Source organism: Cyrtonyx montezumae, unplaced genomic scaffold (genome assembly GCF_038088225.1).
Source record: "Cyrtonyx montezumae isolate F1298 unplaced genomic scaffold, pur_monq_1.0 scaffold_30, whole genome shotgun sequence".
In the NCBI taxonomy this organism is placed as follows: Eukaryota; Metazoa; Chordata; class Aves; order Galliformes; family Odontophoridae; genus Cyrtonyx; species Cyrtonyx montezumae.
This window is the reverse complement of record NW_027072035.1, coordinates 12,641,342-12,666,557: the sequence shown is the minus strand read 5'-3', so window position 1 is coordinate 12,666,557 and position 25,216 is coordinate 12,641,342. Positions and strand designations below refer to the sequence as shown.

At 39.5% G+C, this 25,216-nt stretch overlaps 1 protein-coding gene across 3 annotated transcripts in view; it reads right to left on the bottom strand.

Annotated features, from left to right (window-relative positions):
• The window catches only part of SEMA6A (semaphorin 6A), a 117,344-nt gene that overhangs the window by 42,224 nt on the left and 49,904 nt on the right, over nt 1–25,216 (bottom strand). For all 3 annotated transcript variants that reach the window (XM_065744302.1, XM_065744299.1, XM_065744301.1), the window contains exons 2-10: nt 19,838–19,970; nt 17,311–17,428; nt 11,418–11,478; nt 9,540–9,602; nt 8,636–8,737; nt 6,441–6,531; nt 3,456–3,575; nt 2,333–2,421; nt 1,246–1,463 (exon numbers count right to left, since the gene is read on the bottom strand). In XM_065744302.1, coding sequence (XP_065600374.1) covers nt 1,246–1,463; nt 2,333–2,421; nt 3,456–3,575; nt 6,441–6,531; nt 8,636–8,737; nt 9,540–9,602; nt 11,418–11,478; nt 17,311–17,428; nt 19,838–19,937 — 962 coding nt within the window. In that variant the 5' untranslated portion in view covers nt 19,938–19,970. The remainder of the gene's footprint in view (nt 1–1,245; nt 1,464–2,332; nt 2,422–3,455; nt 3,576–6,440; nt 6,532–8,635; nt 8,738–9,539; nt 9,603–11,417; nt 11,479–17,310; nt 17,429–19,837; nt 19,971–25,216) is intronic.

The following is a 25,216-nucleotide window of genomic DNA, read 5'->3' as shown; positions in this document are numbered from 1 at the left end:
TGTTTTTATTAAGACATTTTGCATAAAAAGAGATCGTCTTAATTTAAGTCATTATTCCCTGATGACTTATTTTTTCCATTGAAGTTCCTATTGTTTTGATGTCAAAAGTAGTGATTAAACAATAGAGGGCTGGGCTTACTCTCATTTGAATTCAGCTCTGTGGATGATCTTACTAAGGCCAGGCTTTGACAAAAGGTGGCAAGTGTGCAGTAAAACCAGATGAATTTCAGCAATAAAATTCCCCTTTCAGCTCAAGCATTACCCTGTGAAAAAGCAATATATCTTTTAATTAGACTATGAATACTGTTCTTACTTCTCAATTAGACCTCAATAATTAAGATGCAGTTACTATTCTAATAACTTCTGGAGAAACAATTTGTAATGTATAATGGCAACAAATTTTTAACATGTCAACTGATGCATTTCGAAACCACATGCACAATGAAACACGGGTGCTTGAGGAATTACTCCTCTTACTGGTACCTGTTTGCTGTGTTACAGGTGTGCTTAAGCAAGATTAGGACTTCTGAGAGTAGGTTCTGCAGCATGAAGACATGCTGATGTGGTCAGGAAGTCTTTTTTGTTTAGCAGAGCTCCTTCTTTCCCTCTTGCTCACAAAAAACTACCATAGGTGCAGCTCCAGGGTTAAAAACTCATAAGACTGGCTGGCTAAGTGTGAGGAGTTCAAAACATCCCTCTATGAGAGTAAATGGGCAAAGTAGGAACTGACAGACTGTGAAAATCTGTTCAACCTCTCTGATCTCCTTGTTCAGATCTGGAGATCTTCCTCTGCAGCCTGCAATGAGACTGAGGTCTGTGGCTTTCCCAGGAGAAAATACAAGAGTTAGTTGAGATCCATGAAACACAGGGAAGGACGATGCAAATGGGACAGACTCAGTCCTTTTTCTGCAAGAAAGGAAAACTGTATTTTCTCTTTGTAATAACATTCTGAAAGTTATACTCTGCAAAACTTCCTGTCGGCTGGTCTGAATTATTCTCATGTAAAGAAAATGTCTAAAGAACATGTCCAGATAGTAAATGTTAGAAAGCTGTTCTAAATTATCAGATATAAAATGTAGCAAGCAATCCCAGGGTATTTTAAAATGAAACACAAACTATCAGTAAGTGCCTGGCACATAATAATTACATTATATGAGCAATCGCGTCTTGTATCTTTATAGAGTAAGAAAAAACTGCAGTGAAAAGCAAAATGTAAAGGAAACAAAAGATTATTGTGCCTATTACCTGTTATACGGAGTGGAGAAGGTTGCTAAAACAACATCCCGGCCATTGAAATGGATAACATCTGTAACTGCCTGCAGTATGTTGAAGTAGAAGTGTGAATCACCAGGAACGGAACAGTTCAAACGAGCCTTGAGGAAGGAAGTCCACTGTTTTTCCAGCACTCTCTGAGATCCTCCCATATCATTTTTGCAAACCTGAGCCACCCTTGGGAAAACTACCTGGAAGGAGTATAGCAAAAGTATTAGAGAAAATGAAATGTTTAACTCAAAGACTCTATAGAAATTCTGCATTAAAAACACTTGAAATGACACTGCAAGGTGCTTAATTTAATCTCGTGTTTCCATAATCTGTGACAATAGGATACTGAGAAAAATTCAGCTTTGGAACAGTGTGTTATAGATGATAAGGTTGTGGCATTTAATACACAGCCATAAATCCTTCAAGAGATCTGTTCTCAACCCAAATAGAATTCATTTCCATACAGACTGCTTAGCTTTCTTTTTCCCCAAACAATAGTACATTTTATATTCACAGTCCCTGCAACCCACATTGCATTTTCTGACTCTCATATTTTCAGCACTTTAAAACTATGCAAATCTTGCTGGGCTTTTATTCCTGCCTTCCACCTTTGTGACCTCGGTCAGTTTCTCTGCTTAGTCAGAAAACTATTGAGAAATTCACAAAAATGCAGTGTTTAATTATACTTTGAAGAATGGCAGAGCACAAAATTTCTCCCCTTGATTATTCAAATTCAGATTTCTTAAAGGCAAATACTGCCTTCCTCTAGAAGCCATTTTAAATAACCGTCTAGCACACTGAATGCACTATATTTGCTTTGTGCTTTTTATGATTGGGAAAAGAGATTCCAGTGTAAGTCACCACTGTTTCCTTTCAAGACAGTGGAATGTTTCACTCCAGCCCACCTTTTGGCTTGAGTGATAGGAAACTTCTCAAAACGGTGACCTTGTCATCGTGATTTATGATTTTCATTTCAAGGTCATTCCTAATAGCACCAGTCCAAGAATAGCATATGTTTTTCTCCTCCTGAATATCACTAAGTCATATGAGGCAGTGCTTTTGCCCTTACCTTTCCCATGCTGTTGTACTCCACTGCTATTTCCCGGAAGAAGAAGTAAATATAATTGCCGTAGTCCACTGCCTGGACAAAGTATGGTTCTAGGAAAGAGACAAGACATTCCATGTGCAGCATATAGCATGCAAGCACTGTGTGTGCAGAAAGAAGCATTCACACTACGTGCTGAAAATTTAATCCCCATGTGAGGCAAACCTGTCTAGTTTTCAGAACTGAGAGGAGCCCCTGCCTGTGATGCAGCAACGCAAACTGGGGGACAGCCTGAAGAAAACCCTGGCAAGCCTGTGGAGTGTTTGCCACTGCATGTCTGCGCAATGCGGTGGACAAAGCAAGGCAAAGAGGCAATATGTAGAGCATGCCTGGGGCTTCAAACAGAGCTCTTTATGGCCTGCAGGCTGTATGCGGAGGGAATAACAAGCCATGTTAGTGTTTCTGTTCATACATGTCTGCAGCAACAAGCAAAGTGGGACTGCTAATGTCAACACCTGGCAAAACATTTCTGCATGCAGAAAAAGCCTTCATACTACGGCTTTACTCACTGTTAAAATCACTCCAAATGTTAACTATTCATAACGCCTACATGAAGCTAAACATCACCGTTTGTAACAATGAGGGCATTTAGAGCACACATTGCCTAATTCACTGGCAGCTGCACAGTACTTAGGAACTATAAAATGAAGGCTTTGTGCAATATTCCTATAATTTTACTTTTTACTGACGAATCTTAATGTTGCAGGACAAGTTCTCCATCCTTCATGAAGCCCTGACTGGTACCTAATACGCTGCCAGGGAAGGGAGAGCTTCAGACACAGACTGAGCACACAGACTAAGCCCTGAAAATTCCAGCCTTCACATCCAACAGATGTAAATTGATGACTTCAGCTTGGAAAGCTCTTTGGAATACATTCAGGTCTACTGCGCTCTCAGTTTATGTCAAGTCCAGTAGCTTGGGGTGGGGGAGAAGAGGAAAAGAGATAAATAGATCAGTGTAAGTAAGAGATGCAGTTTAGCTTGAACTTTGCTAGAAACCGTTGCTGAAATGAAAAGACAGAGTCTGTCAGGAATCCAGGACTGCCATCAGAGATGCAGCTTTCTCTTGTTTTGTTTGTTTTTCTACCTTTCAACCACTTGGAGTCATGTTTCACTGTCCGCAGTGTTGGACTTTCTCCAAGGCTTCGGTATATGACTGCATCTATTGCAAGGAAGTCGGTCACTGTGGCAGAATACAGCTTTCCCTCTGGGGAGGAAGGAAAGAAGAAACAGGGTGGGGAGTGACAAGAATAACGTAATTACTTTTGCTCACTAATCAAATGAGAATCTCCTTTAAGAACACTGGAGGGAAAAAATCCAAATAGGTAAGAGGGAATGAACATATACTTTTAAATGGAGGGATGTTGTGGGAGAAGAAACATTATGAAGCAGCCCTTCACCAGCTGATCTAAGTCATAATCTGCCCCACCCGATTTATCCTCAGATGTCTCTATGCTCAAAAATTCTGCCTATGCATGTGATCAAAATAAGTACAGAGGAGCCTCAACAAAAATTGTTTTAACCAGGGAGAAAGCCAGACATGTCTTGGGAACTGCCAGCTAACTGGCACTTATTTGAGTTTTTCTCCCTGTGAATACTTCTGGGCCAAATATCACTAGTTAAAAATTCAACAGCATCCAGGGAGCCAAGGCAAAGCAGGGTGGAAGGATGAAGCAGATGAAGGAGGACTGCCTATCTATGTTTCTCTTCTAAAATGGTGGTTTAGGAGATTTCAGTATGATTTATCCATTTCTCTCTCTTAAAGAATGCTGGAGGACAAATGATAAGAAAGGGACTACAGACTGGCACCCCAAGAACAAACAAAAGGTGCAAAACTATATGAAGGTAAATGCATGAGCTCTGTCTGAAATTTAAATTGATACTGCTGGTCAGAACTGTACACAGGTCATGATAACTTGGAACTGATTTCCCTTATAATGCAGACCTTGGGACCATGGTGGCTGGTAGGAGCACAAGTGCCTCAGCATGAGGCCAGCAGCTTGAATCTCTGTTGTGTCTACAAAATATCAGAACAGCATGCATCTAAAATAAAAGAGGTTATCTGGGGCCTTTATGGTGCTTACTGCATGTGCAAAGAGCCTCTTGTGATACTAAGTTCTTCTAACTGCACCAACAATGTTTAATTTCAGCTTGGGATTTAAAAATTATGACTGGTTTTTACTAGCAGGACTTTTCTTCTTGTTCTCAACCCTGCAATTCCAATCATAATTTAAAAACAGGCTTTTTTTATTAGCAGAACTTGAAAGAAAAAAAACAGAAATACTAGCAGATATTAAAAACAATTTAAAATAGTATAAAAAGCTGAATTGTTTAGCTATGGATGTCTGAACTCATGTTAATACAATCACACATTTTTTTTTTCCTGCCAAGTTGCTGAAGACCATGTGACTATTTACAATTCACACATAACAGCTAAAATAGCTACAAGCTGCAAGAAGAGCCATATTCTTGTAAGCGCTCCCAGCAGACTCAGATGATCTGGATTAGTACCCTGAACTGCTCTGAAACTGCATTTCACTGCACTCTGAAAAGTTATCACAGAGATCAATATGTTTGCCATATCAAACTTATTTTACGAAGCTAGGAGACTTGCGGGGTATATTCACTAAAAATTTATTTTGACACTACCATTTTCAGACTGAATCATCCCAAGAACTGGTGAGATTATTTCCATAAAAAAAAAACACCATTATTTTAAAATAATGTGATGACTTCTACAGTGGCAGCATGGGACTCACCCATTCAGCTGCATGTAGGTGAATGTTTACATTAAGTCAGTTATAAATGCCTTCTCTGGCCAGCTAGTGAACAAGGCACATCTGAAAGGTGATTCAGACTGCCCCAAGGACAGCAATCTGAGACACTTGAGATGCACCTTTTTCTGAGGGTGTGCCTCTTTCTCTGTGGGTTATGAATCACCTGCTACATTCACAAAACTTCTAGTTATGTGACTTTTTTACTGTAATAAAAATTACATAGCATCACCATCATTATGGCCATTACTGGCTTAAAACAAAAGGACCCATTGATATACTGCACAGGGAGCAAATACATTTTTTTTCAACCAGCTATAAAATCTGTTCTTTATAAAGCAGACCATTCCAGCTCAAATGCTGCAGCAGCTGATGCAGCATTTTGGCCACAAACATGATCTTTAGTGGCTGCACTATGTTCAAAGTTCTGTACCTCTACACCTTGAGAGGAATTGCTGAAGTATTCTGGGTAAATACTCATGAGGGCCCTGCTTTCAGTACACCTACTGAAAAGGACTGATATTATCATGGGTGGCTTCTGTATTACCTTTATCATCTAAATTTACAGCAAAATGTAGGAGAAGACCAGAATGGTTCACACTAATACAAGTTCAATAGAGAAGCAATTTAACTACAAGCACATGAAGAGAAATACCAGAACACCATTTCACAATAAACAGCTTAAACTAAAACCACCAATATGCACTCACTATTTCACCTATTAGAGAAAACAGAATCAGAGTATTCTGCTGCATGCAGCCTAATCATTTACCAGCAAGTTTCTGTCCTTTGCTTACTACAGGTGGTAATAGAACAAGACATCTTCTGATTTAAAATAAAATCACCTTTCCTTTCCATATAGTTTCCTATGGAAACTATCCATGGAAACACTCCATGAGGAGCCATCTCACTCTTTCTTCTATCACAAAGGCTAAATTAATGTTAGAGTTGTTGAACAGCGTATCCTGCTTCTTCATCAAAGTTCACATAAGCCTTGCCCTTGCCCTTCATAGAAGTGGGATGCAGCTAGAAATGGTGTCTCACACTGGTCTGGCATTGTATTATTATGATACCAGGAAACACTGAAATATTGAACCAAGAAAATGATGCTCCTAGCAATGCTGTCTGTGGTAGTGAAGCTAGTCTCAGACAAGGCAAAGCTTCCTGTGCATGCTATTTCCTTATAGCCCTTATTTTAAGTCATTATTCACTCCCTCTTCTATTTTGGCATTCGGACTCAATGGCAAGCCTGGGCTGCAGGAAGGAAAGCATAAAAGATTATTTCAGTCATTCTTTACCCGCGAACAATGCAACGTTGGCATGCTTTGCATCGTAGGGGCACCTGGCCATTCCGCTGAACTCATCTCCCAGAAACTCCAGTGTATCCATCTGAAAAACAAAAGGGAGCTCCTCAGATATAGGAGCAAGACTTCTTACCCAGGACCAGGCTAATGGTAGCTTCGTTTCTGGGCAGGGGGCAAAGCCCTTTCTGCAACTGCCCTCCTGGCTATGAACAAAGAATGTGGCAAAAAAACCCAGAGTTAAATAAAATCAGGATGAAAATTGCACATCCAGTAAGTCAGACACTCTTTCAGGCCTAATCACTTGTACTTTTCACACACATTTTACAAAAGTCTTCAGTCAATATTTTATCTGTACACAAGCTTCCTGTTGAACTGCAGCAGGCTACGTGGTCTGTGGCTCTGGAATGGATTCAAAATATATCCTCAACAGCGATCCAACAGAAGCGCTTTTATACACAGCAAAAGACTGCAAGCCATAGCAGTCAGAAGAAACAACACTAGGACAATTATGTGTGTGTGCATTTTTCCCCCCAAAGTCTGGAGATCCTTCTGGTCTAGCCACAAAAAGCAGCGCCTCTTCATACTCAGAAGGACACCCTCCAAGCACCAGTTTAGGCTGTGTTATGGAGAAATCCTCTTACCATCAGGCAAGAATTAATCTGCACAGAAATTGTAAAATATGCGGCATAAGTGAAACTTCTGGGAGACGAATTCACCCCAAGCACTGGTAATTATACAAATACACAGATCAACTTTACAGTAAGTTCAAGAGGGTTTAGCAAGCTTTATGGGAAAGGTACTGCTCTTACCTGCTTAAAATTCTTATACAGCAGTATACTGGAAATAAGCATCTCCCTAGTATACTCAAGTAACATGAGGAGCTCACGCTATTGTGAACCACACGCAATACAGATTCACAAAGCATGAAAAATAACCCATCTGGCAGCATCAGCTATTCCCACCAGCTTCTATGTTGAATGTTACAGCACCTAAGTCCTCTGGTGGATGATCTGTCAGCATTCGTTTTCTGTCATGTGCCCTTTCTGCCCAAATCTATTGTGAAGGGAATTAGTTGCGCTTCCTTGAGGACAGAAAAGCAGTACAGATGATAGGAGGGGAAATGCAGTTCTGTGCAGCCTTCCCTACAATGTACTTGTACTGCAGGCTGGTCTACTCTTTCACCTTGCAGTGTGGAAGGATATCCCTGTTTTCTGTTAGGCACAAATTTAGTGATCTCTCTTTGTAACCCAGTAATAGAGGAAAAGTCTGGGGAGGTCAAAGTGACTTTCTCTGACTGCCTGGGCACAAGGCAGCTTGGTGACAGGTGAGGGAAGACAAAAGGGGCCATGTGCTGTGGGGAATGAAACACCTGCAGGAGGGGCCAGGGGGGCCATTTAAACCAAGGAAATCTGCATTTGTGTTAAAAGGCAGCTTTCTATCCAAGTCATCTGGAGCATGGGCCGTGAAACCATAAAATAGTGCTAGAGTACTGAATATCACACTGAACCAGGTAACCCAGTTGCACACTAGAAGCAAGATGCAGGGAGAGGAAGAAGAGAGATGGAGGTTACAAGAACAGCAACTACCTGTACCAGATGTGTGACGCAAGCTCATACGTGAAAAAATCTGATTCTTCCTCCAGAGACTGAAATAAAAGACTGCCAAACTTCTTCAGTGCATTTCCTAGACTATATACAATACAGTGGCTAAACAAAGTAAATCAGCACTGCAGAAAAATCAAGGAATAACAGCAGTCACATTGAATACCACTAAGAAAGCTGTTTTCCTCATTGTTAACTTCTTTATACTGTTTTTCACTTTGACAGCACTGAAGAAAATAAGAATTCTCTGCCGTGGTTTTGTCAGAAGCAGCACTAGTGAAGCTGAATTTTCTTTTTCCTGAAGGATAATAAATAACCTGTGGGACATAGCAGTGCCTGAAAAAGCAGAGCCTAGATAACAAGGCCTAACTGAACTAATTTCACAGCTACTCCAAAGTCATCCACTGATGAGGGTTGTATGACATAGGATTGCTGCAATCCTAAAAAAATGGGAAATATTTGAATAGAGTTGAATGGAGTTGAAGGATGTAGTGCTGAACCACACACTTAATGCTGTTGCCAGCATAGACACAATAAATCCAACAGCAGGAAAGATCATAAATGAAATCTCACTAACAGATCACTTACCTTGTAGTTCCTGCAAGAGGGGTTGAATGCATTTGTTCCACAGATGAACAATGTGTCCTCATTTCTTTTTAGGAGAACCTTAATAAAATTATGACATTCATCCTGAAGAAAAACAATAGAAAGTATTTAAGCTTGGGTGTCTGGTTTTATCTTCTCAGTATGATCTTTCATTGTCAAGTCTAAAACGAAATTGTCTGGTAGTTACTGTGACATTCTGGGCTTTATTTCAACTGTGTTTAACTGACAGTGAATGAGATGCAATTTATTTCTGTTCTGGTGGTCAAAAATGGTTACAAATAACCAAGGATATGATATTCATGTTGTAGCTCAGATTTTGCTGTTCACTTAGAATGTTGTTTGAACACTGCTGCTTTCATCAGGATTGAAAATCTAATCTCATCTATGCTGCTGTAGGACAGTTGCAGTGTAGTTGCATAAAGCAGCCGTAACTAGAAGGGGAAGCACTATAATGAATCAGAACTGACATCTAATTCTGATCTCACACGTGTTAGTTGTATATTAAACTAAAGGAAGACTAGTGTGCGAAACAATCTTTTATCTACACTCTGAAATGTCATATAAACTTCTCTGTAAGCCCCTGCTGAAGGATAGACAACAGCACTTTGCTTTTGAGACAGTGTTAACCAAAAATAGTACACTTGGCATTATGTTCAAAACCTCCAGTGCTCTAAGCTTTTCAGGGTGTTGCTGAGCCTCCTGTTGTAATGTTTTATCGCATTAAAAGTAAACTATTTTTGCAAATTAAAGTCTTCAGTAGCTGATGGAAAAAGCAATTACTGGCAGAGAAGTGAATGGCATGATCCATTCTACATCACAGACAGCAGACTGAGATAGTAGTGAAGCAACTAAAGTGGCAGATGCAAAAGAAATGAAAATTGCCTACCTTATGTTTTCCCTTCATTCTGCATGTGTCTACATCAGCTTGTCTAGATTTCCACGTCAATTTCTGCAAGGATCAAGAAAGAAATCAATTAGAGCCCAGAGGTTGTTGTATTTGACTTCAGAAGTAGAAGTCCCCTGGGGGAGACTAGCTGCTGAACATATACTCATTAAAAGCATTCTGTACCCTTTTTCCATGATTAATTCACCGTAACAATGAAAGATCAGTGATGTGAAGCATTCACTTAATTTTGCGTTGCTATCTATTCATTAGACCAGAAACTTATCCCGTTTTTACTTTTAGATCCTAAGGCAACTGAATTTTGCAATAGGCTAAAGCTTAGAAGTATTTCACTTTTTTCTTTTCATTTGATATTATTACACAAATCAAAATAAACATTTATGGACTAGATATACCCCGATTGTGATCTAAGTGGAGTATCTATTCCAGGACTTTTTACATTAGCAAAGAAACTGTAATTCAGGTAACTCTCATCATTTTCAAGTCAGCTAGCACTCTTAGAGAGTGCTCTGTTTATCAAGATGCTGTTGATTCCATCCATTGGCATTCTTCTTCTGGAACACTTTCATGTAAATCCCATTCTTTTTTTTTTTTTTTTTTTTGTAATGAGTTTGACAAATGTTTAAATGTGATAGGTTGATTAACTATAATAAATCTTTATTTAAAATGTGGCTTAAGATAGTAGTAACACCTTAGACACCACACTTCTGACAATATTTCCCAGTAGTACACTGAGTCACCCTTAATTCACTACGGGATCCAAGCTGAATAAAAAAGCATGAGTGTAACAGTATTGCTTTTATTTCTACAACAAGCCTGTGACCTCCCTTTTTTGAAGAGCAACAAGACATAAGCTCATCTTCAGCACCATTCATAGATGTATCAACAAATTCTCTTCTCCCACAGAGGAATCTAGGCAATGGGCAAACAGATATGGTCTTCCACTGGACCAATGACTAAATTTGACAATCACACAACATGAATGTAATGTGGAGGAGCTGAAAGGAGATTATTTCTAGAAAGTTTACGTTAATATGCAATGCAGTAATGCAGATAAAGCTCTTCTTAATTTGAATGCAGCTTGCCATGGAGATAACGTGAATACATGTATGAAGTGCTGCTATGGTAAGATTTTATTGACAGAGTACTTGCATGAGTGAATAAAATTTCTGTGCAAATATATTAATAGCATTTGCTTTTTATGATGAAAGCTTCAGTGTACTTAATTGGGATAACATAGCCATTACACATAATCGCTCCAAAAGTAATGCCTCCTATTTTTCCCCCCATGGAAACAACATATAGAAAGAACACAATAACACTGTTTGACAGAACAAATTCTCTGCTACTACACACTTTTTTTTTTTTCCATCAAAGTCACCAGCAATAAGTGATTCACACTAATTACATGATGAATATGCTCTTCATGCTGTGGTGTGACAGCTGCACATGGCCATGTAGATCCATGCAGACCATGACTTATCTTTCATGTCACTGTTTGCCACTGATGAAACACACCACCCACCACTCACTGTGCTGACATCCACTGTTCGGCCTCCATTAATGTCTAGCAAGTGTTGATGAATGCCAATGGGTGCCATTTTTTCTGGACAGAGGAATTCAGTTCCACATCTTTGCTTTGTATACAATTCCATATCAGACACCTTTCTGACAGAGTGCCCCTCAGCTGCCATCTGTCGCACAGTAGCAACATGGAATGGAACATTGGTGGGGAGGTCCAACCTCTACTGTCATACCACCAACAACTGTTTTTGACATTGTGTGCCAATACAGTAAAATAGAAGGCATTACTTAAATAGCATTACTTTCTGTCTCTGGAAGATGATAAAAGCTACTTACTTTGCTAAAATAAATTTCTTCTGTATGTGATGTGTCCATATCAACAGTATAAATATGGTCCCTGTAAACAAGAGCAAATGAATATGAAGTCAAATGAAGAAGTAAAACCATTCATTTTCCATGAGGAGACCTATCTGTGACAAGATAATCCATAATCCTTTTAAAAAAAGAACACAGGAGGTCTCACCAGGAAACATTACTGACAGCATTACCCATTTCTCCCAGAAAAGCACTTTCATATATAAACTATATTTCCTTTCCTTGAAAGAAAAAAAACAAAGGAAATTTTACAATACTTTAGAGCATGATAATTTCCCAAAATTGATTATTTGAACAAATAAAATTTTGGACAGAAGATGAGCCTTTATATATTTAATAATTTCTGCTCCGTAAGACTTAGAATAAATGCCAGAATGCAGATGTTTTTCTGAATCTGAAATCAAATGCAATAGTCCTGTCACAGCCTTTGTCGCCATTCTGGGCTAGCACTCACTGTGCAATAGTCAGTCATTCAGGGTTAAAAAAAAGTTAATGCTTTCTTTTTTTTTTTTTTTTTTTCTGATTTCAGATGTGATAATTTGGCTGACAATATGCTAGCCAAAAGGCTGACAGCCATAGAGCTCTTCCCAGGAATCCTCTTTTCACACACCGATAGCCAAACCAAACTGTAAAATACTCCTCTCAACAAAATCCACATTTCCTGCTTGCAATTAATTTCCTGTTTTCCTGAGAGCTTTCTTCTCCCTATAATTAGCTGCCAAAATCTCCTTGGAAAGAGTAAATAGACTCAGTCACTCAGGTACAGAGGTATTTTTGAACATTCTCTCCTGCATAAACTGAGAATAAGGACGTTTCTGTAAAAAACCTAAGAAAAAGCCCAACTCACAGCACCATACTAACAGCGACATGAAATTGGGAATGAAGAGACAAGAATACTAAGCATCATTTTTGTTGTTGTTTCATAGATTCATAGATACATTAGGTCGGAAAGGACCTACAAGATCATCTAGTCCTAACCATCATTGTTGTTGTTGTTGTGAATCAGCACTGACTTTTTTTCAAAATGCAGGAAGCTATGCAGATGGAGAATGATCTCTGGCACTGGAGAGGTCTACATAGGTGCCTGCAGAGAGCAGGGTACAGAATGCCTCCATTTTGGAAATTTCTGCTGTTAAGCCTAGCTTCACTTTTTTTGGGGTTTTGTATAAATAGTGCTCTCTCTCAAGTAAAGCAAACACAAAACACTGTCGTAACAAGAATTAGCAACACTTCCCTCACATGGAGAAAAGAAGCAGCATAGTTGGAGGGAACCGGCTTTTAAAAACCTCCTGCCTGCTATGACACTTGAAGTTATTTGCTGCATAAAATACCAAACTGAGGAGTTGTGGGTTTTCTTCTCCTCCAGACTCTGCAAAATCAGAACTGTCATTTTCTTTCAAGATTAGTTAATGCTTCAGTTTATTATTGGCCTGACTTCACAGGCAGAGCAGTGGTCATGGTTGGACTAAAATTACTCATTATTGTGGTATCAGCCTCACAGACTAGTGCACAGCTCCCTTTTAATGTACATCTCTGATGCTATTACTCCTACTACATAGAAGTGGGAACAAAGTCTCTTGAATTGCAAATTAGGTGCTGCTGAATTTCTAAAAACATTCTTCCAGCATAGCTCTTGATTGTAATTATCAGTCTTAGTTTACATTGGTTATGATTTTTCCTTTTGAAACAAGTCAATTAAAAATACAGTCGGGGTATTCAAAAAGAGGCTTGGATTGTTTAGCTCCATTCTCAATAAAACATCTCCCAGGGGGCTCACTTTCTGGTTTAAGAAATAGCTGAAAGGAAAATCATATGCTAAGTTATGGGATCATCTAACGGAGCGTCAGTATCCGGCAAATTACATATCACTTTCTCATGCTGCATTTGAAACAACGTTGCTGACAATGCCAGCAGAGAAGCAAAGTGCTGTCAGATGGGGAGGAAGGTTCTCCAGCCACAGACAATACGGGATTGTCCTCGCTCTCTTTTTCCCACTGCTGCCCAAATCCTGCTATCTACTAACTGTGGTATGCGTACAGCTCGCTGCTAATTAAGTTATTCTAACACAAATTGACCTAATCCTAGAGCTTCCGTTTTTCCCACCTCCAGTCAGCAGAACTGAGTTTTGTTGCCATGGCATAGACTTGTGGAGGAAGGGAATTTAAATAATGCCACCGGCTGTGCATGACCCTTGGCCACTCAGAGAAGTGTTTGAAAATGTGTAACAGCAAATGAGGAGGGAGCCGTCCTGATGCTTCACGGGCTCAGTAAACTCTTTCGTATGCACGCATGAAGGATGACAGATAAAAGTGGACAAAAGCGGCCACCACACAAGACAGCGGGGGGAGGAGGCAGCATGGCAAAAAAGCATGTATTTGTGAATGTGTGCGAGATGGCAAGATGTTAGCCTTCCCATGAGAAAAAAGAGAACAGCTGCTCGTTTGCAGGCTGTACCTCAGACATCCTAGCTGCAAAGCAGAATGGTTTCAGGGTCTTTGGTTGCGTCATACTTGTTTATCTCTGACTGATAACACGAAATAAAGCTTTTCCAAAGTGACACAGAATTATGCTTCATAGTAGCCAACAGAGAAGTTGAACACCCATAACGACAAAAGAGGTGACAAACAGAAATTACTCTCTGTGCCAGTCAGTCAGAAACAAAAGTGTCAGCAACTCTGAAACCTGAGTCTGTCCTTTCCTCCTGGAGGAGACCACTTGTAAAGCAAAACTATGTTTTCTAAAGCAAATAAACATTGAAAGCAAAAATCCACAACACCAGAAAGACCAAAACAAAACCTGTCAATGCATGATTGTTTGTCTTGACTGCTTTTCAGATACAAATGTAAATTTAGCATGACTATGTTTCGATGAGTGAAAAAATGGTATGAAAACAACACCTGGTATAATATCTAAGGGACTTAGATAATTATCCTGCTACCAAACTCTTTGAGAAACACCTTTGATTGTGTACACACTTGCTTCAGCCTTTATATATATTCAGTCTCTAGACGTATTACCGCCTCTGAAAGAGAAGCAATATTACAGTTGTATACTTTCTTTTGCACTATCAAAAGATGACTCATTTTCAGAAGTTTATAATTTCAGATAAAAATTACCTTTAGAATTTTAACTTATATAAGTTTCTCAGCCCAGCATGGATTTTATTCAGTAACATGTGAAGGGTGAAAATAATGTACTGAAGAGTGTCTGAGTTACGAAAGGAAAAAAATGCAAGATTTTTGTGCTTGTGTAAGTACAAAAGAGACTACATCTCCATGATTTTTTTGTAGGTCAACAGGCCCAAGTATAGGAGCACTCTCATTAAAGTAAAATGTGTTATACAAATATGTAGCTACAGAATATGTAATAATGCATAAATGTACACCAACACATATATTCATCCCCAAGTATTTTCATTTTTTATATTACCTGTGCACACATCAGTTTCATATACCAAATTGTTCAGGTGGGTTTCCTGCTGTAAAGCTGGTTGCTTGGGCAATGCAACTCTAATTGCGTCAATCTTTCATTCTAGGAACAAACTATGAGTACAGCAGGGCAAAATGCACTGAAGCAGATTTACCACCTTCTGCCTCCAAACAATTTCCTAATCTAAAGGAAAACAAATAAGGAAAGCAAAGGGAACTCAGACATGAAAAGGAGGAAATCCTGCTGCCACCTTCCATACACTTTCAGCCTACCCCCTGGCCTCAAGTGCTTGTTATCACACTGAGGCGGCAGAAATATTATGCCCTGAGCTGGGGCCTGACAGTGGGGCCAGCACTGCCTGCAAGGTGAACCTGAATCCCTCGTGGAGGGGAGGAACCACGGTCCTGTGTCCTACAGCCAGCTGCAGTATTCGAGGAGAAAATGAGAGGCTGATCCTGGTTGCTCTATACAGAGCACCAGGCCTGCAATGGATGGCTGCCCTGGGCATGTGGCCTGCTCTGCCTGGAAGAAGGGATCAGTGTGATGACCTGGCTGGGGACACCAGGAAAAAAGCAGTACTGAAAGCAGAAAAGAAAAGAAAAGAAAAGAAAAGAAAAGAAAAGAAAAGAAAAGAAAAGAAAAGAAAAGAAAAGAAAAGAAAAGAAAAGAAAAGAAAAGAAAAGAAAAGAAAAGAAAAGAGAAGAGAAGAGAAGAGAAGAGAAGAGAAGAGAAGAGAAGAGAAGAGAAGAGAAGAGAAGAGAAGAGAAGAGAAGAGAAGAAAAGAAAAGAAAAGAAAAGAAAAGAAAAGAAAAGAAAAGAAAAGAAAAGAAAAGAAAAGAAAAGAAAAGAAAAGAAAAGAAAAGAAAAGAAAAGAAAAGAAAAGAAAAGAAAAGAAAAGAAAAGGAAAAGAAAAGAAGAAAAGAAAATAAAGTAAAATAAAATAAAATAAAATAATACTGTCAGTCATCAGAAAAAAAAAAGTTGTTCTCTGCTTAAAAACCTCATACTCCACAACACTTTGATTTCAAGTCCTTGTCTTCTGCTGTTGTTTTGTGGAATAAATGCTATGGTAGGGGAAATTGCAAGGAAACCAGCAGGGCATGGCATTGAGCCAGAGCCCCAAACTCTGCCACATGGACAAAAGGTAAAATGAAGCATGTGAGAAACCCGATGAAGCTGAGCTTAGTCTGCAGAGCTGCAATGCCTGGACAGGTGAGCAGATACAAGTACAGTTTTCAAGCAGCCAAAGAAACAGCCATGTAGAAATAGCACCAGTGACTTGGCTGCTGTAAAGCAGGAATTACTCTCTATTGCAGGCCTCTTCTGATCACCCAGGAGATGGATAGGAACTGCTTGATATGAAAGACAGAGAGCTTCTGGAGCCTTACCCAGGGCTCTGAAGACAGGGTAGTGGTGAGGGACTGCCTGTTCAGCAGCTGTTCCCTCACCTCCTGGCCATCTAACCTAACACCTCTCCAATCTGCAGAAACAGCCTGGCCTTCTGTATCTCACAGAAGGCTGCATATTTCTGAGGTGCAGAAGGACTAGAAAAATGAGAGGAAATAAGCTTCTTCTGGAGAGGCAGCTTTCCCAAACAGGATACAGGTCCAAGAGCACCTGAGCTGGGTTTCCTACCCTTGCTAATCTTGGCCCTTCCTGAATTCACCCTATTTCCATCAGGCAGTTTCCACTCGGAGACTGTCAGCCTCCTTTGCTAACAACAGGAGGAGAGAGGAAGCATTACTGCTGGACCTGTTCCAAGCGGGCAGCTGTATAAATCAGTGTAGTGCCACTGAAGCTGGTAGCACTATGCTAAGTTACCCTGACTAAATGAATTGCTTGATACACAATTTTTAAAAAGAGGTATTTGTTTGTGTCTGCACAGAATATCAGTCCAAAAAAAAAAATAATAATCCAAACAACAAATTCAATTAACCTTTCTGAGTACATCAATGGAACAGCAGCAAACATGCACTTCTCCCCCCACCTTTTTGTTGCTGCTTTGTAGTACTGAAAATATCCCTAAACCAGCAACATTAAAGTTTAACGACTCTTATTCAAACATGCGTTTGTGTACTAGCAGAATCATTCTCTGAAACATATAATTAATCGTGTGCACGAGTGAAATTACAGAATGAAGACAGATTCGTTCCTCTGTGACACCAAACAATTTACTTTGCAAACTCTCTTCCCAGACTCAAGGGGAAGTAGAGCTATGAGAAAGAAGTCCTGAAAGAAGAAGTCTTGCAGAACTGAGCCTCAGCAAACTGACTAACAAGGTGTCCAGTATATCTTACTGCAAACCTCTGAGTGTGAGAAAATCCTAAAAATAATATACTCAGCAGAGAAAAAATCAGAATATCCTTCCTCTTCTCCCTCTTGCTCTGTGAGTAGCAAGGGAGAAGTGGTAATGCAGACTACTGACCTAGCAGCAATGTAGAGGGTTCTGTTCATGACCGTGACCAGCTGGATGTCCAGCCGGTGCCTCTGCGTGGTGTTCCGTCCCGGCTTGTGACCCACAAACACCGGATACTGTCTTGTATCTGTGGGAAGTGAAGAACAATGTTCCAGAGAAAAAGCAAAAAACAAAATAGAATCACAAACTGAAACCATGCTAACATGTCAGTGGCTGAAATTTGTGGTTTCTCTTCTCCCCCAGCATCACAGCCTAGGACAAGACTAGGTACTGGCACAGAGGGCTAAGGTTGCAAAGGAGAAAGTCATTTTTTGGAAGAAAAAAATTGTGAATTTCTTTAGAATGTAAAGCTGCTCTAGAGCTCTTGGCACAGAGGTACATGGCATTTTCTCACAGTTTTTCTTTCAGGGCTTGCAGACTTCAAATGCTGTCTCCTGGCTGCCAAAGTGTATCTATCAGGACAAAGCTGTTTTACAGTGGCCCATCAATCATCACAATGACTGGATTAGTAGTGGTTAAAGAAAAAGATTTGGCTCTGCTGGTTCAAATTGTCAGCTCAGTGGGTTTCCTACAGGATTGGACTGATATTGCAGAGCAGCTGTGGGGATTTCTGAGAAACTGTGGGTAACCATTACTCAAACTTTTAAAAATGAAAGTCACTCCATATCATCTTGGCAAACTATCTGAAATTGCAGTTCCTCTGGAAGATGAACAACAATACTGACTGGAAGCCCTCTATTGATCTTATGCTATCATCAAGCCAGCTTCTTCCCCCACTCCACCAATCAGCACAAGTATTTAGTCTCTATAATAGTAGTGAAAATTTTTGAACAAGAGCCACTTTGCTGTGAGATTGCATATGAATGCATGTGAATGCCCCAACCAGGGAGCTGGACGGGTGAATGCAAAGACAGGAGGAGAATAAACTTTTAATGACCATCACCATACTACAGCAATGCTGCCTGTGTATATTCACTGAACTGCAGATTGGCTGAGGGACCTCTGCAGGCCATTTGGTCAAATTCCCTGCTCAAACAGAGTCACCACAGCTGATTGCCCAGGACCATGTTGAGGCAGCTTTTGAATATGCACCAGAAGGGAGTATCCACAGTCAGTGTCCTTTAAAAGTATTCTCTCAGCCAAGTTCGCTTGAAGCACTAACTTTGACAGTACAGCTTTGGCAAAGTACTTGAGAGCATCATGTGAGATAGTCTGAAAACCAAATTGCTGAGAACTCTTGGGAAAACAAATTAACAGAGTCCAACCAGAATTTATGTCCAGAAGCTTAATGCTTCTGACCAAGACTCATGTGCAAAATGCCAACTTCTAACTTTCAAGGTCTTCTCCATTCAGTTCTGTTTCCTTTGTAGGAAGTCACTGATCTAGCAAAAGCTGAGGCTTACACATTCACATGCATTTCAGCATGCCATGCTGGAGAGAAGTTATCCTACACTTCACGCCAACAATCAGCGTAATCATTTGGAAGGTGAAAATGCTGCTGAAAGCTGTATGGTCACCCTAAGTAAGTTTCAGTGGGGTTTTCTATACTGTATTTCTGCCCTGTTCCAGTACCACAGATGTTTATTAGCAGTTAGAGCACATCAACTGCCAGTTTAGTCTTCCCCAGTACAAACAGGCTTCTGGGCTTCAAGGCCAACATAAAACATCATAAGCAAGAACATTCACGAGATTCACATCAAAATCAAGTTCCTGGTCCAAAGTAGATATATGAGTCCATTAATTACTAACTTGCAACAGCAACCTTATCACACTTTTAAAGACTCACGTGCTAAATCCTAGCTCAAATTTTGGGACTTCAGACTTTTCTTTGGAGTCATTGCAATTGAGCTGTGGTAAATGTGGAAGAGTCACTTATGTTAAGACTGACTTGTGTGGTAAAATCCACAGAAAGCTCTCCACCTGTTTTGTCAGCAAATCTCCGTACAGACTTGCAGCTGTCTGGGTGATTTTGGCATCTGCCAACTAGTGTTGGTAAGAAAGAAGACGGTTTCTGTTACAAAGGAATCTTTGTCTTTTTTAAAAACAGAAGAATCTACATTTCAGGCCAAAAAGGCCAAGTGCTAAAGTGGAATCCAGCAGAGTTCAAAGAAGTAAGATTGGTTATTTGTATTAGCTCAGCCAATTATGTCTTTAAAGCTCAGTTGTTTCAGTGTGCTACAAGGAGCCACTGGTTATCCAGACCTACAGTTTCACAGGTCACGTGAATAACTCCTTTATAATGGAGGGGGAAAAATGTTACTCTAGCCTGTTTCTGAATAAAACAAATATTTGACTTAATTATGCTGTCAAAAGATCTGTTTGAGGAGAAAAAAGGCTACAGCTTTGGAGACTCAGCCCACCATCATGTTGTCGTAAGTCAAAATAAGAAGTGCTTGTTCTTATTTATCTGAGAATATAAATTGGTTGATCTGGGAGGGATGAGGGAAACAACTTTTTTTATTCATAGCATAACAAAATACTGTCAATTTGAAGTCTACTGATTACTTCTAAGCAAATGAGGGCCTCTTATACTTACAGTTGCCATGCGAAATACTGATTGGCTCAGAATCTTCTGGGAAACCAGCCCCAGCAAAGTGTAGCAGTGTGAAATATAGCAGCAAGGCTTCTGACCTCATAGTAGTTCAGCTGGGAGACTTCTTTACGTCACACTGTGGAAAATAAACAAAGGCTTAAGATTTTCAGTTTCAACCAGTGCACACAGAAATTAAAAAAAAAAAAAAAAGAAAACATCAACAGAAAAGAAAGAATCATAGAATCATCATGTTCAGAAAAGACCTTCAAGATCAGAACGTCCAACATCCACCTATGTTTCTCAAATATCTTCAGGGACTGGGATTCCACCCCCTCCCTCAGCAGCCTGTTCCAGTGCTTGCCTACCATCTCCGTGAGCAACTCTTCCTAATGTCCAATTTATACTTCCCCTGGTGCAACATAAGACTGTTTCTTCATGTCCTATCACTGGTTAACTGAGAAAATGGGCCATAACCCTCTTTGCTCCTTTTGAATAGCTGGAGAAAGCAATTAGGACTCTCCACAACTTCCACTTCTTCAGACTAAACAGCCCCAGTTCTCTTTGCTATTACATGTATGTTCTGTTTTCTAAACTCTTTTCAGCATGTGATTGAGCAACTTGCTATATTTCTTGCAGTGAGGGGCCCAAAACTGAACAGAACATAGAGCTTTCCCTCTCCTCAAGCCTCTCTCTGTAACTGAGGAGGTATGATGAGTTTCTAAGAAGAAACTGTCCAAGCAGGTCACTTCCCCCCAGCCCATGCCCCAGGCCCGCCTGTGGGTTCTTGCTTGAAGACAGGCTTTAGTATCTGTGTCAGCTGCTTATATGCAACAGAAAAACTTTATGCCCTGCACTGATCAATAACTGCAATGAGTTTTACAGCAAATACTGAGACTGTACACTCTGGTTTACATAATTAGATGATGACATACACAATAAATAAATAAAAAACACACCACATTATTCTGGTTAAGCAGAGATTAAGGGTTATGCTGTAGGACTGATTCATATCCTGTGGAGCAGTGAATCAAGTGAAGAAACACAGAAAGAGCTTGATGGAGCATGCAGAACATGTCAGTGGGCTTTGGCAGAAAAATATGTACCCATAAATTTAGGTGCTATAAAACCAATACTCCAACTTGCGATAAAATAAGGGAGAACAGAACTGTCTAAGACCAGCATTATTCCCTAGCATTCCACCAATGCATTCACTCATTCACATTTCACATATAAAAACATCCCTAAATCTTGAATATGAAAGGAACTACAGGAGCCTTTAGATACAGTAAAAGAAAACAGTGTATAATACAGTAAATAGCTCATAATTCCCAGGCAAATTTCACACAGGCATTGATCTGCAGGAGAAATTGGTGTAGAAGTAAGGTTTTCTTTTCATCCCTTCCAGAGTTTCAAACCTTCGATGCTATCTGCCAAAGATTCCTTTTGAATAAAGGTGTTTTTACAGTAGTCTGTCAGTCACTCCAGATTTACGATCAGAAAGTCAAACTTCATAACTTATTTAATCTTTGAAACTTAATTTTGAAAATAATGTGCTAACTTGCCTTTCTGAAACATCATTTAATATTAGATAATTATGTCTCCTTTCTCTGTATAAAAACAAACAAAAAAAACCCCAACAAAAAAAACACAAAACAACCCCCCCCCTAAAAAAAACAAACAACAACAAAAAAAGCCCCAATGCTTTACATGTCTTTGGTGTTATATTTTTGTTCGCGATTTCACAGGCATAGCTTATTTCTTATCTTATATCCAATTCAAAATGTCACAATAATTAATCTCTTATATTATATTCTTGCATTTAAGTAAATTTTCTGCTCCTCTAACTGCACTGGAATAGAGAATCTGTTGTAGTACAATGTAGTTCATAAGGACAAATGATTTATTGTATTCTGTGTTTGGCTATTACTCAAACACAAATTGGAAACTTGGCTGATTCTCTAATTCTATTAACAAAATAGCTGAGACTGAGTTAAGCTGAGACTAAAGAAAAAAATGTCCAACTGTATGAGGCAGTGACTAACATGAGCTAAGTGTCAGAGGGATGGCAAAGAATAAAAACAGCAACAATAAACACAGCACAATGCAGAAATGTCTGTCTATTATACCTTATGTGAGAAAGCATACTGGAAGACTGCGCATACAAGCCCCAGGAGAAGCCTTCCTATCCAGCACTGGTTAGGATGATAGCTATGCATGATTACTGACACGTAGAGCTATGCCCGCCTTCAGACAATTTCTTTGCCTGTTTCCTCCATTTGTCTCTTTAATCACCTCTAACATTTTGCCTTTACTGCTAGCACTCTAGTGAAGGAAGTTTCTTTCCATTTCCATGCTTACTGAAATCCCATTTGGGGCCCTTAGGGATGCCCAAAGTAAAAAGTAGAAGCAGAAGTAAATACAGTACTTTGAAATAGTTCCTCTTCAAAGGTTTCAATTAGAGGTAAGGCACACATTAGGTGGATTAATTTCTTTCTTCACACAATTCTTTGAAATGTAATTTTGCCACTTTTAAAATTCTGTCACTGGAAACTGACTAAACAGGTATCCAATCTTAATACACAAATTAATTTGAATTATTTTCTTGAAATTGTTACAGTCCAGTGCAAAACTATTTTTTTTTAAATGCACATGAGCAGCAACAATTTAACAGAAAGAAACTTATTAAGCAAGCCAATACTCTTGAACCTTATTCACCCACAGCATCAGTCTGCAGGCTGGCAATTCAAACCACTCTGGAGCAGAAGAATAGCGACTTGCTGCTACTCCCTGTCAGCATATCCTCCTTATGATGTTACTTATGATGCTTACAGGTACGCAGTGAATCTGTGCAGGGAGAAAATTAGAAGAGCCAAAGCCCAGCTAGAACTTGGCCATTGAGGTAAACAATAAATATTTCTATAAATACATCAACAGCAAGAGGAAGGCAAAGGAGAATCTCCATCCCTTGCTGGACGCTGAGGGCAACTTGGTGACCAAAAATCAGGATAAGGCTGAGGTCCTTAATGTCTTCTTTGTCTTAGTCTTTAAAAGTAAGACTTGTTACTCCCTGGGAACACAGCCTCCTGCACTGGTAGATAGTGATGGGGAACAGAATTTTCAGAGAAAATTCAAGCTTAGTATTGTTTTTGCTGTTTTTACAATGGTGGAATGATCTGTACTATTAGAGTGGAATTCCAGAAAAGTGCTGATTAGAGAAGGTTACACTTATTTTTAGGACAAACACCCTTTTCAGCAAGTCCTCTACTCTGGCTGGGCTCTTGGGAATGATGCAAATGTTCTGATGTGCAACTGTGCTTAAGCTACTTCCTAATTGAAAATGCTTCTAAGCACAGTGGTGGAGAAAGCAAGAGTAGATAGGTGGTGATGCCAGGTGAGTACAGGTATTATCTGAAAATAAACATTTTGTAGTTGTCATTGGAGAGAACGTCAGTCAGAGTAAAACACTATAATCCATTTTGGCTTTCACTAAGCCATGGCTGTCCAACCTTTGGGTTTGCCTGGCTTTCATTGGGCGAAGAGGAATTTTCTTTGGCCACACATATGTAGGCTGCTCTGAAAGTAATGCCTCATATTCATTTCCTTGGAAACTACAACAGAGACAGTCAGCACAGTAACTATTTGATAGAGCACATTCTCAGCAACAGAACACTATTTTTCAACATAGTTACCACCATTAGTTACGTGCTTTTGTCACTGATGAAAAAGAATCTGCATGCCATGCTCATCAAAATCTGCTCCAGTGGAAGTGACTCACGGTCACTGCTGCTACTGCTGAAATGCACCACCCACTGCCTCACTGTGCTCACATCCACTGGTTGATCTCCACAAAAACTCAGCAAGTGTCAGTGAATGTCAACGTGTGCAACCTTTTCCACATGGAGGAATTCAATTCCACACCTTTGCTTCATATGCACTTCCATGCCAGATGCCATTCTGATACAGTGCCCCCCATCTTCCATCTGTCACATAGGAACAGAACGTAATGGAATACTGGTGGGAAGGATCAACCTCTACTGTCATACTACTAACATCCACGTCTGATTTTGATGAAAACATGATAAAATAGGAGGCATTACTTTTGGAGCTGCCCTTATAAGCTATATAATTCAGTTAATGCATGTATGTAACAAAATTTACTTAACTGTTTGTACTTTTTATCAAAAATTATAAAACGAGAGCAACAAGAACACAGAACTAGTAGGACATTTGACCATGTTTTTTGCAAAACTACATCAGTCTGGCTTGATGGTATTGACTGTAATTCTTAGTGTGTTCTCAAGATGCTTGTCAGAAATTTTTGATTAAATTTTGCTCTTCCTTACTACTCAATCCTTGACAACAGTTGTTCAAAATGTGTACACAGACAAAAAATGATGACATGAATAAGGCACGATTGTGAAGTGAGAGTTATCTTTCTCTGGTAATACAAGCCTTACACAAATCTAGGAAAGAGACATGAACACATTTTTGAGCTGAATATCTGATTGCAACTCCACACATTCCATTCAAAAATTTGAAGGTCATGTATTTAGCTGACTGAAAATGGAGTCACAAATATAAATTGTTGATTTATTCAGCAATCTTAAAACCTATTCTCAAATTCCTTTATGAAAATGGAAAGCAAGGCTGCCTATTTTTCTTTGTTCACAGGAATGTGTTCAGCCAGTGTTTCTAAATGCATACAATTATTTGCCATAACTTCAGATAGTACTGTACTGCATCTTTCCCATGTTCTGGTTTCAGTGCAGTGATTGTTGACTGCACACCACTGTTTGGTTGCTGTTGATCAGTGAGTGCACACCCATGATGTGAGGGGCCAGAGGCAGCTGTATTGTGAGCTGCACTGGTCTGTATGTGCACTGTGGGCTGTAGGTTGGGCATGCCTGTGCTAAGCCACTTAGAGTGAGAGAGAACTGGCTCTCAGAAACCCCATTCTCCCTGTTCAAAATATGCCTATTGCTCTTGTAAAGTAAGCTAGTGGTCACAAGAAGAGTGAGTTGTGGCACTGTTTTTTCCACAGCAGACCCTTGGAACACAGCTTTATCAGTAGACCATTTATGTCTAAAGCATGACTTGCAGTAATTAAGCTGATGGTATAGACCAGATTTCTTCCAAAAAGCCAATTAATCTGCTTTTTGCATTCCTAAGACCAATATAAAACTAATTTCATGCAATATACTTTGGTGCTCAGATTCTTCTTTCTGAAGTTGGTGATTCCAGATACCTATGTAATATGATTTTTTTCTTATTATTCTGTGTTCCTTTCTTTTTGCCATAATGTGATTAAGTATAAACTATATAAACTCCTAATATACATGCAAATCAAATTTCTGCCTTCTAAGCTACAATACATTTTCCTGT